Below are 20,547 nucleotides of genomic sequence, written 5' to 3' on the forward strand. Positions count from 1 at the left end.
GTCTGTTTTTAACTTTGCTGGAGCGAGCAGAGCGCAGTCACGTGGGGCGAGCGCGGACGGGGAGTGGTCAGTTCAGGGGGTGGGTGCTGGTCCATTCTGACCAATCACAGAGCAGGGAGGAAAAAAAACCGTCCGCTTAAACGTTTAATATGGCGCGTTCACGTACTGTCGGGATTATGGTAAATAAATACAAAATGCACACGAACGCCCCCCCACGTCGTGATTTCTAGTGGGAAATTACGAGATCATTTTGACACGCAAGTGGACTGGAGAGGAGAGAGAAAACCTTTGACATTTCAATATGGCGGAAAGTAAAACAAATACTTACCGTTTACGTTTAGCTGCATCGTCCGCCTCCTGAATAACTATTACAAAATGTTTTAACGAAGAAGGAGCGGGTCGTGTGTCGGCCATTTTTGTATTATTATTTCGCTCCAACAACAAAAGCACTTGAACGTAACACACGTAGTTCCGATTTCACACATCTTTCCGATAGCACGTGAAGGCAACATAACATATGACATGCATAAGGAACTCAAAGCCTTTTTGACCACGAACCTAAGAATACATGTATAAATTAAATCATACAAAGAGACTCTGTTATTAAACCTGCATCCATGTATGTTTGGAACAATTTGTATTACTACACACAAACACGCACACACACACACACACACACACTTATATTGGGTGAGGTTTGGTTTTATTGTTTGGTTTTAAATCCCTGGTAAAAAAAAAACAAAAAAACTATACATTCTCAAATTAATCTGCATAGAAACCCAATCTAAAAGTATTCCTATAACCTACTTCCAATCTTTCCTGGACACTAAATACTTGAAGCTGTGAAAACTTGAGCACTTGATGATTAATTCTACCTCTAACCCTCGTTTTCTGTCATTCATTTTATTTATGTTTACACTTGTTATTCTGCTACAAAATGGATTGTAAGAATGATTTGTGCTCTTAAACTGAATAACCTATATTTCCTATACTGATTGTGCATTGTATTGTATAAATAACATTAAACATGTGGACCCCCAATCGATTTCATGTGGCCCTCCACATTTTATTATCTAATTAATTGTGTTTTTGTTATTTATAGATTAATTTTGCATCATCAGTGTTGTTAGTGTGAAGTATACATCGCTCCATATCAAAGCAAACACATTTACTTTGAAATTCTTTGATATATCATCGTGAATATCACGGTGGAATATTGTGTTATCATTTTGAGCTCATGTTGCCCTCTCCTGACCCCCCTCATGACCAGACTAGATCCTCATTGGCCCCCAGATCACTGGAGTTTGAGGATCCCTGGTCCAGAATCACTGACACTGTAACATATTCCTCAAAATATAATAGGATCAGTGTAAGCCAGTTTATATGTTTGTGTATATTTAAATGCAATTATCCACTTGTGTGTTGTGTTGTAATGTTGTGTGTTCAAAGAGGTCTGTAATGAGTGATGAAGCAGACTGGTCATTCTTCTCTGACCTCTGACATCATCACGTCATGTTTGCCCAGAGAACTGCTCATCAAAGGATATTTTCTCCTTTTCCAACTATTAACTGTAAACCCTATAGAGATGGTTATAAGTGAAAAATAAAAAACAGTAGACCAGCACTTCCTCAACAACTGTGTCACATTCGAAGTCTCAAAATGAACTTCTGACCCATTGTGATGCTCAGTCTGAACTTCAGCAGGTCATGCTGACCATGTCAACATGTCTGAATCTAATATGTGATCTAATATGTGTGTAAACTAGGTGAACAGGTGTACCTAATAAAAAGGCCAGTGAGATTTATTACATGACTTTCACCTACATGTTTTTAGTGAGTTGATCGTTGGTCATTACATCAAATTATAGATTGGTTGGATCAGTGATAGTCTTTGTCACCAGACAATACATATAGGGCCATGGTTCTTAAACTGTGGTACGTGTACCACTAGTGGTACGTAAGCTTCCTCTGGTGGTACTTGGAGGAAAATCAGAAATACTGTTCTACTGTATATCCCAGGGTATGTGATCAGAGTGGAGCTGAGGAATTTTGACCTGAGTGCGTAGAAAATGAAGCAAATAACAAAAATAAAAATAATAATTATAGTCATCTTATCTCGCATTCTATCTTAATCTAATTTCACTATACCAATGTGTGAAGTATATGTGAGGAAGAGGAGGATGAAAGAGTAAATTATCTTATGGGAAATAAATCTGCAGCCGACTTTGCTCGGCCTATTTACACCAATGTATTTTAACATAGGCTATAATGGTCAATATTTTCTCAGTACTTACTTAGTACTTAGTTTGAGAGGCACTGTTATAGGGATTGCGGCAAAATACAGTGGCTGTACTTTAGGCAGTGGTGTTACAGTGACCTTCATCCTTTTCAAAGTGGTGCTTGCTGTTTTTACATGTCGATCTTTCTCAAAAAAACAACAACCAACATCTCCATTAATGTTTTGGATGGGATCTAGTGTGCTGGGACATGGTCAGTATAATTGTGTTGTTTTTTTTGGTTCGTCATGAGCTCGTAACTTTAAAAAAATATATACTTTGTTTGCATAATTTTATGGAAAACATTGAAGTTGCTGTCCATGTCAAATTTAGACCAACAGGTGGTGCTAAGTATCCGTGCAGCCAAGATTGCTGAATGCCAATCATGTCTTCAGAAATGTGAGCCAACTTTCCTTTGACTGAGAAGCCTGCAAATTCATGAAGCTTACTTTATTATGTGATATGGAACAACAGTGGAACCACAACAACACATCAGGCTTTCCATAGTTGTTATTATGGGAGGAAACGCTTTGTTTCCATAACAACTGTGCAAACTCAGACAAGGATTCAACACACAATGTGGTACTTGTGCTGTTTCCTGACATTATTTTTAGGAAAATATGGATATTGATGTGCCAGATATTTGCATTGTTGTTCCTCTGATACATAAAACCAAAACTGTAACAATGAGCTTATGATCCTCAAGATGTGTTGATAAAGTACGGCCCATGAGGACACTTATTATAGTAGATTATACACTTTAGTCAACCATTATTCTTTAAATACCCAGTGACGCATAGTTAATCATGGAGCTTTTGTGGCCCCTGTAGCTGAAATGCCTGCTTTATCTGGTTGGTAATTCAGAGCTGGTTAAAAAAAATGCAGTGTTTCTTGCAGGGCAGCAAATGATTACATTTGATAAGAACATTATGAAAGGAGAGGTCTTGCTAATGCACCTGTTAGATGGCATGCATGCTGCGCTCTTATATGCTACGTAGTGATTGTCAGAGAGTGCCAATCCTGGACTGCATACTGATTCTTTTAGTGGTTTATTCCTAAGAAGACGAAGCTTTCAGAGTGAGTGCAGCCTGATGATTCATCCTGAATGTGGCAGTGACAGCTACTCACGAGTGGGTGGTTTCAGCGAATCCCCCACCTAAATAAAAGTTAGCCATTCTTCCATTATTCTGTATTTCAGTGCTACAGATCGTGTTCACAGAAGCACAGACATGCGTTTGGTAGCACTTATCATTTATTTTGACACAAAATCCACAGCTTTTGTTGAATAAAGTAGCACAGATGTCAGGGCCCAACATGACAGAATCCCAAAGAGCGTCAAACTCAAATGGAAGAAACCTAAACACCCCACCGTCCGAGAAAGCACCAAAAGCTGTGCCACCAAAAAAATAACCTCCAAAAAATGTGCGATCATCTCTTTGTTTGAAATATACATCAGTTAAATCTTTATGCTCTACACCAAGATACAAAATCAACTTGATCAACTCGCAAATGGCCTAAAAATGTTGGGATGTTCATCTTGACAAATATCATGTTAACAAATACCAACACTCAACTTTGGCCTGATAATAAGCAACAATGATTTTAATACCACAACAACACAGCTGACAAGAACTCTCTCACACATACACACGACACACTGAAGAGCCGCAAGTACAATTGCACAAAGATACCCTCAAAGAACACCACACTTTGTAGTTATATTCACCTGAACTAATGCACACACAGTCACATAAAGATACTGCTATAAATCCTGCAGTCCCACAGCTGCAGGAGTAAAAAGGAGAATACTTTGTTTCCAAACAGTCATGACTTATCCTGAATCAGCAGGGTCGGATGTTTTTTGCCCTTTCCTGGCAAACGAGTTCAGCCGTACCATTGTGCATTGGTTCTCTTGTGTGTTTGATTCTGTTGATCATTTTCTTAACATTACAAAATTAAGTCAGTACAAATATAGAGCAAATACTATCTTCATAAGGAAAAAGTAAACAGTCCTTTGCAGTCAAAACCCAGCAAGGTAACAGTCTTGTATCAGGCGTTGGCCTACAGAGGCGATGAGGATAGAGTTTGGGCATTTTTGTTTGTTTGCACACGGTAGCTGCTAAACTAAAGTAGTTCCATATACAGTGAACTCAGTTTGGCTTTGATGTGAAGTTAGAGTCCAGGGTGAGGATCAGACTCCTTGTGTGTCACTTTATACTCAATCCTCTTTTGGGAAAAAGGAAAAATAACTACATTAAATCCAGTGGTTTCCAAATTTTCGTCTGAATAAAAAAATACGTTTACTGCACAATAACAGACTTTTAGCTGTTTTCCAAAGTCACAACTCTATTCCCTGTCATTAAAATATGTGAATGAATTTAGATTCGTATAGTGACACATGCAATTATGGCCAACAAACATGGGCTTAAACTATAATACAAGGCCAGATCCAGTTCAATAAATCAATAAAGGGAAAAAAGCACGAGCTGCAAAACACCACAGCAATTCATTCTGACTTTTAGTTTAAGGCAAACCACATTTGTTGGAACTTTCTCAAAATAAAAGATGAGAATTTTGCTCCTGAATATTATTACAAACCTAAATACTCAAGAGGAAACCAAATGTTATCAATCGTTCAACTTAAAGGGCAGTTGCACCCATTTTTTGTCCCACTTGGTCAAATGAAGAATAAACTTCAAATCATTACGATGCTGCCGTTTGTTTACTATTACAGAGTCAGGGTTAAATTTAACTATTTAAAAAAAAAATTCAGATCTTTTATCGATAAAACTTGACAGAAATAGTTAAGAGCAGAGAAGGGCTTTTATTTTCTTTGAAGGAAGTGACTTTGACATCGACTTCTTGTCAATTTTCTTTTTTTTTTTTTTTTACAATCCCAACTTCCTGAATAACACATTTATCTCTGGAAATTAGTAAAAAAAAAAAAATTATATTTTGTGTGTGAATGGCCTTTCAAGATTTGTTTCCCAAGCTGGGATGTATAAATCTGTGGCAAATGTCAATATTTTCGAATAAAAAATTGTTTTTAGAGCATAGGCATGCCTAATTTCTACCATATTGGTGCAGGAAAAAATGTAAGCTGGAAAAAGTTCTAAATAAAAAGGTCTAAATATCTTTTATATAATGCATCAGGGTGTTTATTTTATATTTAATTCAATTATCCCGATAGACAGAAGGGAATTTTAAGAATATGGAAGTATCGTTGAATGTAATGTTAAAACACAAGAGGCACAAACCATCGCTACGGTAAAAATCAGAAATTCTGAGTTTGCACTTGGGAGAAACCTTAAGCCAAAGGCATCAAAAATGCTGTGTCATGTACAATCAAGGGCCTCTGCCCAGCACAGCTCATCGATTACTAATGAAGAGGTAAATGTCTTTTTCACAACAGCTAATTTCCTGTCAACCAGCCTTAACTAGAATAAGGAAAAAAGTGTGAATACTATTGCTAAATACTATTGTTGCAAGTCTCACATGTACTGTAAATATTTGATGCAGAGATTGCCAAGCACTGTTAGAAAATGTCTGCCCATGTTGACGTATGGCTATGTACATCATTTACAGGAAACACACACAACGTTCACATAGCAGCATTAAACGAGAGAATGCCAAACCCAAAGTCAAAGTCTAATTGTTTTTATTTCACCTATAGGCACCATATACTTTGAATGTAAAAATATTATTTGAATCTAATTAAATAAAGCTGCTGTCAGTGAAGTACTTTCATTAAAAATATGTGTTAAATAGCTCTATATTCCAACAGTCATTTTAAATCTAGAGGATTCACTCAGTGACACAACACTCTCAGTCTCAGTCTCTTAGTCTGGGAGAAACTTGATAGTTATCACATTTTATCCAATCAGGAGACAGAGCACCACAAAAAGCACAAAATGGCCTCCCTCCCTCTCTGTGTGTGTGTGTGTGTGTGTCCTCTCTGCTTGTGACTTTAGGCCATTTGTCCATTAATAAACGCGAACCCTCACTAAACGTGCTCATGAGGCGACATACAGACAAGAAGTGACGCGTCACAGCGTCCGCCATCTTGGTAAGGGCAAGTCCGCCCTATAAACCAGTGCAAGCAGATGAGGAAACTGTGTTTTTTCAGAATAAAACACACTATCTTTGACATTTATCTGATCTGGATGAATCTTGTATATGTTTAATCATGTGCAGTGCTTGACACATGTATTACACCATGTTAGAAATCTTTCAAAAACGTGATTAAAACTAAACCATTTTTGATATTTATTTGGCAAATAACAAACTGAATTCACCTTTTTAAACCTGAATTTGAGCAATTTGTTTGTTTGTTTTTTGTAAAACAATCATTTTGGATTATCATGAATAACAATAATAACTATATTTTAGCATTAAAAATATCATTTAGGTTAAAGAGCTTCTACACACTGGTGTATTAACCATTACAGAAGCATCACAATGAGTTTGATAATAACCAAAGGTGTAAGTTTAGGGTTTGGATGGTGTCTTAATACATTTGTTAAGCACTGTATATTCATCTCATACTCAATGACAGAAAATTACAATAATTTTATTGTATAAAATAAGTGCAGTAGGCTACTAATTCCCCAGATTCTTGTTTAAAAAGGGCAGCTATGTCTGCATCCTTCTCATTCCTACTTCCACTCCCAAGATGGCAGCAACATTGACGCATTCTCCAGCAGCTAATGCAGCGTCCACGTACATACTGTGTGCCCATGAGTCAAAACGACAACATCCCTGACAGCAGCTCTAAGATAAATATGTACAGCGCAGAGAAGACAACGGCGTCTCCTCTGAAACACACCCGTGAGTCACTGCACAAGAGCTTTGGACAGAGAAGACCCAGATGAAAAAAGAGCAAACTGCAATACAAACCTACTCACACCCCAGAGGCACACTCTTCTCAGAGTCCACAAACAAGCATGAGCTGTCTTTGACAAATAAAGGTGTGGAGCTGAGCCGAGGCTAAGACTTCTCCAAGGACACAGCGACGGCTCCTCTAGTCAAGAACCTTCAGAGACGTCTGTCTCACACAAACCACAGCGAGACAAATACATCTGAAATGGGATTCCAGTACATTTTGTTCTGAGATGGAACAAGTGAGCGCACGTGTGTCATGCCTTCAAAGCACTGAGACTAAATCCTCGTAATCCTAACAGAGCACCAGTCAACGGTATCACACTCCACCTTCTGGGGCAGAGACTATACAAACACAGGATACATTTGGAGAAAAGCATTCCCACACAGCGGTACTCAAAAAAATGCGTCATAACGGTGGCTTTAAACCATCACTCTATGTATATTTAACACCTCATCAACAAAAAAAAAACAACCATCAAATCTGCCTTGCTGCAGTTTTTGGACACTTTTCCAGGCATTTTCATGATCCACGATGAGGTTTAAAGTTCCTGCCTTATAAAAACTTAACAGTCCGTCCATGTCTGACCTACACTGCCTTGCAAACTTGGCAGTAACCAACCAGGAAACAGTTCAAACACTTTACATCCAAGGTCAAACAGTCTGCTAATTACACAGTATATTTATTTAAAGGTCCCGTGTGCAAGATCTAGGAGGGTTCGATGGCAGAAATTGAAACTTGAAACCATGTTTCAACAGAAGCCCGAGTGGACAAACCTGCTAGAGCGGGCATTTTGAGGCAGAAACTTGCTACACAATTAAAGAAGATTGCATCCTCTCTGTTATGCTATCACAATCTGCAATCTCGCCGTTAGATGTCACCAGTTCTTACACACTGGACCTTTAACAGTCTATACATACATCTATACATATCATCATTATATCACGGTAAAGCTTTGCCACCCATACATTTTGATCGATGTTTACATCCCCTTTAATTAAGAGAGCAACAGGAGACGCGCTGTAAAAAAGTCACACACACGTCTTAAATCAATCACTATAGTTTCCTTCTGTCAATATTTCCTCTGATTAATGAGCTGGTGAATGAAAAAAAGTCACTCTACAACAAAGGAATCTTTCTATTTCGTGGATGCAAACTTGCCGAAGTTTTTCAAGAAGTTAGAAGACAGTAGAGTGAAATGATATATATATATAGATATATATGTATATATATATATATATCTATATATATATAGATATATATATATTTATTTATACAAACATATGTATATTGTTGAAGCTGCTCTTTTCAAAATAAAATAAAATATCTATTATGATAATCAGTGTATTTTGTGCTGATCAAACAGTGTGGGATGATGGAAATAATGCTGAGTACACCGTTATCCTGCTGTTGCTACACTATATATATATATATATATATATATATATACATACATATATATACACAGTTGTGGTTCCAAACGCCTCAAAGTGAAAGAACATCTTACTTTGCATATGTTGTTCAACCACAGGCTGACTTCTCAGCTTCTCAGATTGTTGAAATTCACTCGGCACTAACTGTGAAACAATCCGTAATTATATATATATATATATACATATATACATATATATATATATATATATATATATATATATACATACACACAACAAATATGAAAGCAACTAGAAAAGTAGCTTTTAAGTCTATAAAGTAGATTCCATTTGTCATTATCCTACTTTCATTCCGCTTCTGATATATCAACCGTTGACAACCACCAACTTTGAGGAGTTTCTCTGGGGAAAAAAAAGCTAAGATTTAGCAAGCAGAGAGATACAAAGTCAACGGTGGAGGGCTGGTGTTACACTGACACTAAGCTACGTGTAAAAGATTTGATTTGATTAACATGCAGGAAAATGATGGAGAAAGAGAAAGAGAAGAGACTTTCTCCTGAACCTCTAAACAACTCGGCCAACTGAAATAAACAAAACCTTCCTCTTTAAGGTCTGAAACAGAACCCAAAGAAAACAAGAGGCTCCATTCATCCTGTCTTTTGATTTGTAACCTTTCTACAGTAGCCCCTCCCCCCGTCTTGTTTTAATACTTCTCATTGGCCGTCAGTGTACGAGGCCTCCACAGTGACAATGGCTTTGCAGGTCGTCTGGATTACACCAGAGGATGAGGAGATGCTGCCACGCTGCTCAGCTCAATCGTCCAGCAGAGGCAGCTGCCCGCTGGCCTTCACTCGACGGGAACAGTCCATGCTGTCGTGTAGCACGTCTTCCATCTCCTCCCCCTTCACGGCCTCTTTCTCTCCTCTCCCCAAATGCCCCTTCTGCAGTTCCTCTTCTTCCAGATCCTCTCTCTTCACATGACAGCGACACACCTCAATGCCTGAGTCACCTGTGAGTCGCCGGTGCCGGAAATGATCCTCCTCGTCATCTTCGTCTTCCTCCTCCTCCTCCTCTTCTTTCTCTTGCTTCTGCTCTTCTTTGCTGTTGCAACGCGTGAACACAGCCATATTTGAGGAGAGGAGAACATGTTTAGGGGGCAGCGGCATGGCCCTGGGTGTCGGACCGTGAGGTGAGGCCGCATCTCCTTTCTCGCCCTGGACTGCGGTGGGTCCAAGCGGGTCTGAGAGGACAAGAGGATGGACTTGACCAGACGGGAGGGAAGATAAGAGGATGAGGGGAGAAAGCGGCAGGCAAGAAGGTGAACAATGAGAGTGTAATGGAAGAGAAAGGGATGAAGCTGGAGGTGAGATTCCTTCACTGCCATTAGAGGGACGTGTCTGCACGGGGAGGAAATCTGGACTGGCTGCAGGTATGACATCAGGTTGTGATGGAAGTGGGGGGGACGGTGTTGGTGTGTAAGTGGCCCCTAGTCTTGGAATAATGGCACAGTCGCCTCCTACCTCACTGGGTGTGGAGATGTGGCTGCTGTCGTAAGTCTCGTCGGTCACCTGCACGGAGAAGGAGGTGCTTGAAGGGGAGGTGAGGGAGCACGACTCGCAGGAGCAGCTGGTGTAGTTGTCAGAGCTCTGGGAAGAAGTCATGCCACTGGGGCCGGGGTCCGGATAGGGGGGGCAGGGGTTACGGTGATGGTGATAGTGGGGGAAAGAGGAGCTAGGCCCCCCCATGGTACCAGCCTGCAGAGCAAAGACAGAGCTGTAAGGCGGAGGAGGGGTGCAGGGCTGCGCAGCCACCTCCTCGTAGGACGGCAACTTGAAGGAAGCCAGAAAACCTGCAGCGAAAGAAACATCGGCTCAGATGAGACAGCAGCTCCTGATAAGACTGTAGAGATGCTACACTTTTTAACAGAAAACAAATCACTTTAAAATACTAGAAGGAAAAAAGAAGACGTATTAACTGTGAAACTACAGTATAAATCCTGATATTGCTTATTCGTATAACATATACCATTTTATTAATATATTACACTGTAAATTAGTAATATATATAGTATTTTTATACTATATGCTATTATCTGAAGTATTGCATGTATTTAATAGTATAATCAACTGTGAAATTCTTTTCTTGAGTCATACTGCATATTATGTGTGTTAAATGGGACAGCATTACATTACATGCACATCAGTGTGTTTGTTCTTAGATAACTGCTACATATGGCGCCCCCTGCTGATGAAAAATAAATACTATCAGGCCAAATAGACTTACAGATATAGAAAATTGATAATAAATACAAAAAATAAAGTGTTTTAGTTTTGTTCACTTTCAAAACAGGACACAGCACAAATGTGAGCGTTCAAATTAACATTTGTTTGTCTTTTCAAAAGCCTGGATTGCAGAAAACAGTGAAACAGAACTTCAAATACTTTTGGAAATTGGCAACTGATACTTTCAAATCTCCCAAAAAGAAATATTGACATATCAAATATATCTCATCCAAACCCCCCACTATATATTAAAATACATCATATTGAGCCACAGGCTGGTTAAAAAGTTACTAAAGTACAAAATGTGTATCGATCCTTAGCTGAAAATTTGAACCAACAAGCAACCAGCTGTTTACTGAACATCATATTTTTAAACGAAAAAATATCTTTGTAGTACATTTTTAAAAAGAAACATTCTGCAACACAAGAAATCAGGAGACAAATATTAACTGTGTATAAACACACATACTGTATATGTAGCAGAGTCGTGTCTCGTCACTGTACATAAATATGCTGCATTCAGGTGTTTTTTTTTTGTCCATTTAAACATCCTCAGTTCATCACGTGTATGAAGTGATTCAGAGTTCACTCGTTTTTTAACGATTTCTTTTCTGTATAACAGACATTTATTATCTAATGTGTCTTTTGACGTAGTGTGGCTGATGTAATATAACATCTCGTTATTGTATTCGACCTGGGCGTCGTTTATAACTGAAAACACTTGCAGATATTTGCAGCTACCTGTGTGTAGAACTAGGCCTTCAACAACTTTGACTGAAATGTGTGCTGAAGTCAACATACTGAGGTCGAGCATTGAGGACGGGTAGTTGCAGGCTCCGTTGTAGGCGATCAGGTTGATCTCCCTCTGTCTCTGCTGCTGCTGGACCCTCAGCTTGGCTCTGCGGTGGCGGTAAGCGCAGAAACAACTGAAGAGGATCAGCGCCGTCCACAAGAGCCAAAACCCTGAGGAGAAACAGAAAATGAACCCAAATATTTAGAACTATGAAGACAAACATCAAGGTTCTCATCTATAATAGGTGGTTTTAGATATTTCTTTTCCTAATTTTAACATTTTTTTGCTCAGAGAGATACCAAAATATGTACGTCATTGATATTTGCCCAGTGTTTTATGTCAATTTATTTAAATAAGAATTCTATTTTAACTACCTAACAATAGGTGGGCTAAAGTAGGTGTTTATGTTATGCATCATCAATACACTCCCACATCTCGCAGGGTTAACAAACGCTGTCAGAAATTCTGAATCCACATCCAGATCACCATCAAAATGTTTCTTCTAATGGGTTACATCCCCAGAATATTTCACCCAAATCCCTCTTTTAACTTTTGAGTTATGCTGATCCCAGAAAGTCAAATATGGCTAAAAAAATATTATCTCCTTGTGGAGTTAAAAAATTCTATTATATAGAATTTATAATACAATATCATAAAAAAAAGCCCCCCAAAAATGTCTTAATAGTTATATTGCAATAAAGGTCAACATTAAACATAAAACATTAAATAAATAAGATTTAATGTTCTATAAGTTCAAATGTGATCTAAGGGAAAAGTAATTAGAGTCAGCATAAATCATATTTCTGTTGTCTACTTCTCTGTCCCAGTTTATGGCAGTGACACAGTAATCAATTAGTTGACTCACACCAGAGTTCATAATAGTAGGTACAGCAGCCCGTCTCTCCACAGCAGTGTCCAGTTTCACACAGGTAACCAGGGTTATTGTTCACACCGGGACAGTACTTGGGGCTGACTACAGGCTGGCTACCAGACCCCGGGTGCTGCTTCACCACCTAGTGGACAAAACACCACATGACAACATATATCCACAGTTGATATGACATATCGTGTGTTCCTGCACAACTGAAGCTGTCACGGTTGGTGTTGTTTTCCCTTTGGTGGACGACTCAGTTACTCAGAGAAGCTGAATCCTGAGCTTTTAAACAGAAGATAGACTCTCTGCTATTACCTGACTGAATATTCATACTTATGGTCACATCATGATATATATGACACCTATAGACGTGGCCATGGCAACGTGCTGAAGGTCACACCATGCATCAGAATGGGGAACCACATGGAGAGTGTTACTGGTGCCAGACAGGCTGGTCAGAGTGTTTCAGAAACTTCGGATCGACTGGGATTTTCACATGTGGGAGAAAATGACCAGCGAGCAACAGGCTGGGTTAATGTCAGAGGTCAAAATCATGTAATCACGTCATACCATGTGTGCATGCACAACACACACTGAAACAAATGAGCTGCAGCAGCAGAAGAACTCTGCAGGTGCCACCCCTGCCACCTGCTTCTAATAGATATCATGTGTGCCTAATAAAGTGGCCAATAAGTGTACACATACACTTACAATCTTGGTTTGAATTAACTGATCAACATTTTGACATGTTTTAGCAGGAGAAGCACAGGTGTTACTGATCATATTAATGGTGGCGCTGGCCCTGAAAGTGTGAAAGCTAAATGGAACGGAGCCCAAATTAATTTTAATATAAACAAACTACTAACTAACAGGTTTGGTGTGAGCCTGAACATAAACAAAACAATGGACGACTGAAAGATGCTTAAATGCTTTGTGGAGGGTGACAAATGCATTTTCTCTTCACATTAATCCGTAATATTGATTACTGTGGAAATCTTAGAGATTATTTTATCAGCTACAGGTTTGGAGAAGCAAATCTCACCTTATTAACTGTGCGAGTGTCTGCCTCCTTCTGAGAAACAGCAGCCTAAAACAAGAAATGAAAACACCTCGGTGAATTTTACACTTCCATCCTAGTCAATTAGCGAGTCACCGTGAAGGACACGACGCAGACATTAAATATTAGGTGTTTGACACGTCATTAAAAAGGATGAAAAATGACAATGCTCAGAAAGAAAGTGTGTGGACAAGCTCAGGCTCTTCGGCAGAATCATAACTCGCAGTACTAATGCAGCAAGAGGAGGCTGCTAAATCTGTTCTATGTACATAGTTACCACACACAAGACTCTGGAGTGCTAACAAATAATTATGAATTGCCATAGCAACCACAGTGGTTACGCTCGAAGGCTTTTCTCACTCATGCTGTCAGTGTTACATTATCCTGGGGAATCACAGACTGAGTAGCGGATGAAGGTCGAGCTCCGTACCGTAGCTGTTTCGGTGCCGTGCAGCCCCTGCAGGGACATGGTCATCTGCAGAGACACAGACATGGGGACACTGGTTAAGATGGAGCAGTGAGACAGAAAGAAAATACAAAGAACAGAGATCTGCAGCACCGAATGATGTGTTCCCACACCATTTTCGAGCAACTAAATGTTCCAATCTGATGTCGCTGACTGCCACACAAGAGATGGGAAGGTCAATGGCATAGAATAATCAGGTTTTTGTTTCCCTGTTAGACACCAATGCCCAGAAACTCTCGTGTATATGTTCTCAGCCCTTCACCACAGCAAAGACACACATTTCAGTATTTATTATTTATTAATTATGTGCTCAGTGCATGTATTACTGTGAAACAGAATTAAAAACTTTATCTATTTTAAAAATAGTTTGTGTGGTCTGAACAGTCTGTAGACACAAATGCACGGCGGAGTCGTGGGTCAGCAATGTTGCCTCACAGCAAGAAGGGTTGGGTTTGATTCCTCCCACCATCAAAACATGTATGATTGATAGAATATTCGGTCAGGTTGGTCCATTGTGTGGCGGCGCGCTCACTCGCAGCCGCTCTGATCAACCATCTATGTGACCTTGCAATTTCAGTTGTATAACGACATAAAGATCTTGTCCTTTCTTTTTACAGTACTTGGAATCAACCACCTACCACTTTATCCTCCACATGAGGGCCAGTGAGAACTCCTCTGGTCATGCATTCAACATGTCAACAATGCTGGCTCTCAACTGCTGTGTGTGTGTGTGTACCTGGTATTATTCATGCTGTGGCGACCTAAATCTGTTAACACAGTCACATTATGGTGACAAATATCCTATTTTCAAGTCAGGCTGAGGTCAGGGTTAGGATTAGACCAGTAGTAATTGTGGTTAAGGTTAGAGTAATTCTCCAGGAAATGAATGTAAGTCAATGCAATGTCCTCTGAAGTCATGGCAACCAATGCACACACATGTGTGTGTGTGTAAACAGCCATTAATTGCCAAAATACCAACATTTAAAGCCAAATTTCATAAAGCAGCCAGTTCCACATGCTGCTCTGAGACTGAAGTATCTCTTGGCTTATAGATGTTTTTATTATTATTATTATTATTATTATTTTTTTTATTACTATTTACTTGAGTGGGAATATTGCATGAACATCAATATGTAATATTAAACCCATTTGCTAATTTAATTTACAGTGTTTAACAGGTTTATTATCACTATCCAAAGCCACAGCTGCCCTACATTAACAGCTCTGGCAATAATCAAAATCATTTTTTCAATCATGTTTCTGTAATGGTTAATACACCAGTATGTAGAAGTGCTTTAACCAAAATTATATTTCTAATGCTAAAATAATAATAATAATTGTTAACTGTGAATTATTAAAGTGACTTACACAAAAAAACTGAAAAAATAGTAAAGCACATTATTTCTTGGTTATAATGTCAAATTATAGTTATTTACTTTTGAGTTTAAATGGTTAAATGTTATGCTTGATTAATTTCTGACTTCTCAGTGAAGCCTAGTGAGTCAGGTCAAATGTGAGTATAAAAAAGGTGAATTCAGTTTATTTGCCAAATAAATAACTATAACATTTTACGTTTTTGAAGGACTTAACATAAAACATTTATGTTTTTATGACAGGTGGTCTAATAAATATGTTAAGTACTGTACATACAGAACAAAACAAGAAACAAATAACAGCAACAATATCCAAAAAATAAGAAGCAGCAGAAAGTGATGTGATGTAGCAAATCAAACCAGGAAGAAGGAACCATGAGTTTCAAGTTATTAAGGGAACCTAATGTAAAGTTACTGTTGCTTAAGTGCTTAATGTATTATACATAGCTTTTATGAGATAATTGCCCTCATTGTACTGCCCTTAGATTTGCAAGGCAATTGTATAAGCCACACATTGCCCTTTTGTATTAACTTTCAGAATCCACTATTGATATATAACACACATTATTGTGGTAAGACGTGGTCAAAGGTCGGGTTTGTGCTTTGCCACGTCTTTAACACAACATTAGGAAACCACACGTTGTGTGCTATATTAACACACAACGTAAATATTCAAGAACCCAACAAAATAAGGCCAAAAAAAAAACAAGGGGAGGGGGATCGACTGAATGTTTCACAGTTCACACTGAATACATTCAAGACCTCCTGAACTCTGTATACCCCCAATATGTGCGAGGCTCCAGATCAAAGCAGCTGTCACATATAATAGAGTTTCTAGTCATAGTCAGGAGGGGAAATGCTCTGACATGGATGTGGAGTTCCTGTGGTAAGCCCACCACACATCATTGACTATATGTGTGCGAGTGTGAAGAGCTCATTCAGGTTTCCCCTGAGACCACAAACTAACCACCAATGATTTCCACCCGACGCCCCTGAAGCTCCCAACAGAACTGCACTAAATAGATTATCTGAGAGCCTGGATACAAGCTGGTGACAGGAAAGTTGCATATGTTGCATAGTGTTACATAAGAAACTCGATTCGATAAGATGTCGTCAGAATAACTAACTTCAGGCTAACTTCCTGTCAGTTGCTGCTATGAGCATTCGCCTGCTTCCTGCCTACGACACCTCACGAAAGCATTTAATAAGAGGCCGCCATGACATTGATAAAACACTATATATTAGTGAAAGTTGTAAGATTATAGAGTTATTAAGTTTTTTTAAATTGGGGTTGTATATTGACACCTAGCTGATAACATGACCTAAACAAGTGCACCCCCACAATCATCACTGTTTCCATAGACCCCGCAGAGCGATTCGGGCACGAGAGCGCTGGTTTGTTTGTTCGTTTGTTTGAGTTTGTTCAAATTCTCTGTGATCCCTCTATTAGTTAAGTTACTTAACAGGAAGTGGTGAGGGGGAGGGGGGGGGGGCGCACCAATGCACTGGAAGAACTGGTTGTGTGTGTGTGTATTCATTTACTCACTATACTGATGGGACAATCCAGAGCTATCTAAGGGCCATGATAAAGGGCAGTGTGCAAAAGTCATAAGATTAACTCTTTTGTGACTTCTGACTAATTGATGCACATTTGTGGACCGTGTAAAACTTGAATATTTATTATATGGAATATTTTATATGCTGTGTATTGGGGGGTGTTCTCTGTGTGTGTGATGTTTGCCACTTTATGTTGCTGTTAGAAAGCCCCTTCACACTCGAAACTTGAAGTTTAGAAGCCACTCACTCTCGCACACCAAAGTCCATAGAGAACATCTGTGTTTTCAGCATGCAGAGATGCAGAAGCTGTTGAACTACTGTTGCCATGTTTCATAAGTTTGTGTCAGTAAGGCAAATCTGTACAAAGGATTTCAAACACCAAAGTCACAAGATAACATATTTTAATTTACTCATGAAACCAGCCGTGGAGCGACGACTGCAGTGTGCTTTGGTGTAAAATTGATGATTTTCTCTATGGACTTTGGTGTGAGCTGTTTTTAGAGGGTATCTAATGGCAAGCAAGAGTGCTGTTAGTAAGTGACTTAAATCTGATTCTTTCTGTCCCTGGTGCCATCCATGTTGTCACTGAGAGCCAGTATCCAGCTCCCATGTAGGGTCTATGGGAACAGCAATGAGTGTGGGGGTTCACGGTGAGGTCAGTGTTCCTAATGTATCAATAACACTTACAAAAACTCAGCTATAGTATTCACATGTATTTTAAATAAAGGATTCAAACTGCTCTCATCATGTGGACCAGGGTGCAACTCAATGTAACTTACTGTCAGACTGAATTCAAGATAATTAGAACATGTCTGCCAACAGTGAAACAGCAAGAACCAGACTCTTTAAATCACACTTTAATAAAATCTCATCACACACTCAAACAATACAGAATAATTACTTCACAAAAAACAGCCATTGGCAAGGCAGCAACAAAATATAGAGTGACTGTAGCCAGCAACAGGCATCAAATATTTTTGAGTATTAAACATTTACTATTGTTGTTTGCATGTGATTATACAGATGTATTCTACATGATGGCCTTTGATTCCTTACTTTCTGAAGTGGAAGACAGTGTCACTGGATGTTGTCCACTGACCTCAGCATCACATGCTTTGCCTTGCAGGCAATCTTTTGCACTGATAAACAAACACATGGGAACCATGACTGACTTTCCTGGAGACAAACCATTCACTGCAGTGGAGCAGATGTTGTTGGGGTTTGTTTTTTCATGTCATGGAGCAACATTGTGCACAGTAGAAAGAATAAAGGATGGAAACAGTGTCTCAATAACACAAACAACACAGGCAGAGGGAGAAACACGCTGCTCTGCTGCAGTCACTGAAGACCAGCTGTTGACAGCTACCTGTGTGTACGTGTGTATGTGTGTACTTGTTTTGATTTCTTCATCTGAGGCTCTGATAAAGTGAGGATTTGGGATGTGAATCGTGGTTAATGTTGGGATGGGGCTGTATTATGATTATGGGCAGGGATCATGCTTTAGTGAAGGGTGAAGTCAATGCAGTGTGTGTAGTGTAGTGTAGTGTAGTGTAGTGAAGAGTGGTGTAGTAGTGTGGTAGTGTGGTGTATTACCTCCTCCGCCTTCAGCCCGAGGCAGAATGTCAGCTTATTCTCAGGATCCATGGTCAAAGATGAAAAACCAAGCTATGCACGGAAATAAGACTGCGGATGTTATTCTGCTAAACCTCCATCACCACTGTCCCTCTACACTCCACAGACGCGCCAGCCTCGCCATCCGCCATTCCCCCCGGTCTGTCGGATGGACGTATGGACAGACTGACAGACAGATAGACAGACGGACAGACGGATGCCCCTCCTTGCCTCCGCTCGCGCACACCGGGCTCCAGTCAGAGCTCCAGTCTCCCGGATCTAAAGCGTAGCACGGACAGGGACGCTGTTTTCACACAGCGCAGACGCGTCGGCCTGCCGTCGACTGCGCTTTGCAGTCGTGGGACGAACGGAGATGTTTCAGCCGCTGTTTTTTGCAGAGACGCTCAGAGCTGAGCATGATGTCATGCTTCTCCTTCTTCTTCTTCTTCTTCTTCTTCTTGCACGAGAGCGCAGCAGCAGCAGCGGCTTTGATTGGCCGGAGCTCCCAGCAACAGGCGCACAGAGGCTGCTTCAGTCAGCCGGTGACCCGTCACACCAGAGCACCAAAACATACACACGTGTGCGTGTGTGTGACAGAGAGAGTGTGTGTTTCTGTATGGCTATCTTTGTGAGGACCTAAAACCTAAGGAAGTGAGGACATTTTGACTGGTCCTCATATTCTGTGACCACTTTTATTCTCATAAATTCACAACTTTATTCTTGTAAATTTACAATATTTAAAATAAAATAAAATTATAATATTGTCATAATTATGGCACTTGTGGCCCTCCATAGATTTGCTGTGGTGGAGCAATGTAACCAGACGTATAACGCTCAATCAACATTCAACAGTTAAATAATTAAATTCAATAATGAGCCAAAAGAGACAATACAATATGATCATTAACAAGTAGCTGGGTTCAATAAGCAACAGTTTTACACTGGGACGTTTATTTATATAATATGTAAATGATTGTGGTCAAATGTGAGGAAAAAAATTGAATTTGTTATGTGTCCTCACAGTGTTATTATTCAAAACTGACGTTGTGGTGTTTTGTTTGGCTTGCAAATATGTTTCTCCAATGACTGAAAACACAACGAAAGATAGATTAAATCTCCCAGCAATCTGCATTATTACCTGTTGTTTTCCAAACTAAAGGAGCACATAGCTTTTTTTCTTTGTGAATAAAGAGCTTTTGAAAACAAAGAAATACAAATAAGGGACGACTTTATCATCACTCTTAGATTTTCAGCCCTCAAATGGTTGGTGATTTTGGTTTTCATTATTTGATGGGTTTTTTTTATGTCGAAGGATTATACAATTCCGTAAATATTATTATTTGATTTATTGTGCGTATTATGTTTATTTTTGTGAGCAGTTGATATGCCTGTAAAATAAGAACATGAACGGGAAAACATGACTGACAGTTTGTGTCCGGCGTCACCAGAGAGCAGCAGACTACATGTTTTCACATTCTGAGTCATTTGTGAACATGAAGGCGGAACATCGTTGTTTTGGAGCTGAACAATAATATTGTTACTTCTCTAAGTCCTTTTCAGGACCAGTAGTACCCATAGAGACTGGAACCTGGTCCTAATGAGCCAGAACCTCATTTCTGAGGAACCGGTTAAATTTAGGGCCAAGATATTTATTGTGGACAGATTAAGATTAGGATTAGACATCAACTGGTTATGATTAAGGTGAGAGATAACACTTTGTTTAGCCAAATGAATAGAAATCTCTACAAATAAGATTGGCTGGGAAATAATAGGTGAATGTGATCTCTTTGTAAAGTCTGCCTTTGTTTAAACAGCTCTATACTATTTACATATAAAAGTGTCCATCGTACAGAATGTGTACAGAGTCATTGTGATTTTCTAAAGCATGATGGAGAAGGTGTTTGGTCAGCTGCTGTGTTCACCCAAATACAAAACACGCTTCCTCTGACCCAGCGAAGTTTTGTGAGAATTCATAATTATCTGCACATA

At 39.4% G+C, this 20,547-nt stretch overlaps 1 protein-coding gene across 1 annotated transcript; it reads right to left on the reverse strand.

Moving 5' to 3' along the window:
- Positions 1–3,509: 3,509 nt before the first annotated feature.
- Positions 3,510–19,196, reverse strand: LOC131467350 (proline-, glutamic acid- and leucine-rich protein 1-like). The gene is made up of 6 exons (XM_058641200.1): positions 18,541–19,196; positions 13,982–14,026; positions 13,537–13,581; positions 12,486–12,633; positions 11,629–11,790; positions 3,510–10,394 (listed from the first exon to the last, which is right to left on the reverse strand). The coding sequence occupies exons 1-6, from the start codon at positions 18,589–18,591 to the stop codon at positions 9,358–9,360; spliced, it is 1,488 nt and encodes a 495-aa protein (XP_058497183.1). The 5' UTR covers positions 18,592–19,196; the 3' UTR covers positions 3,510–9,357.
- Positions 19,197–20,547: the final 1,351 nt, after the last annotated feature.

This window comes from Solea solea, chromosome 10 (assembly GCF_958295425.1).
Source record: "Solea solea chromosome 10, fSolSol10.1, whole genome shotgun sequence".
Lineage (NCBI taxonomy): Eukaryota > Metazoa > Chordata > Actinopteri > Pleuronectiformes > Soleidae > Solea > Solea solea.

Excerpts from the sequence above, each read along its gene's own strand:
- LOC131467350 (XM_058641200.1), bottom strand. The coding sequence starts at position 18,591 with ATGGATCCTGAGAATAAGCTGACATTCTGCCTCGGGCTGAAGGCGGAG. Across the intron at positions 11,791-12,485 it reads CTACTATTATGAACTCTGGT|GGTTTTGGCTCTTGTGGACG; the intron begins GTGAGTCAACTA and ends GTTTCTCCTCAG. Across the intron at positions 10,395-11,628 it reads GTCCTCAATGCTCGACCTCA|GTTTTCTGGCTTCCTTCAAG; the intron begins GTATGTTGACTT and ends CTTTCGCTGCAG.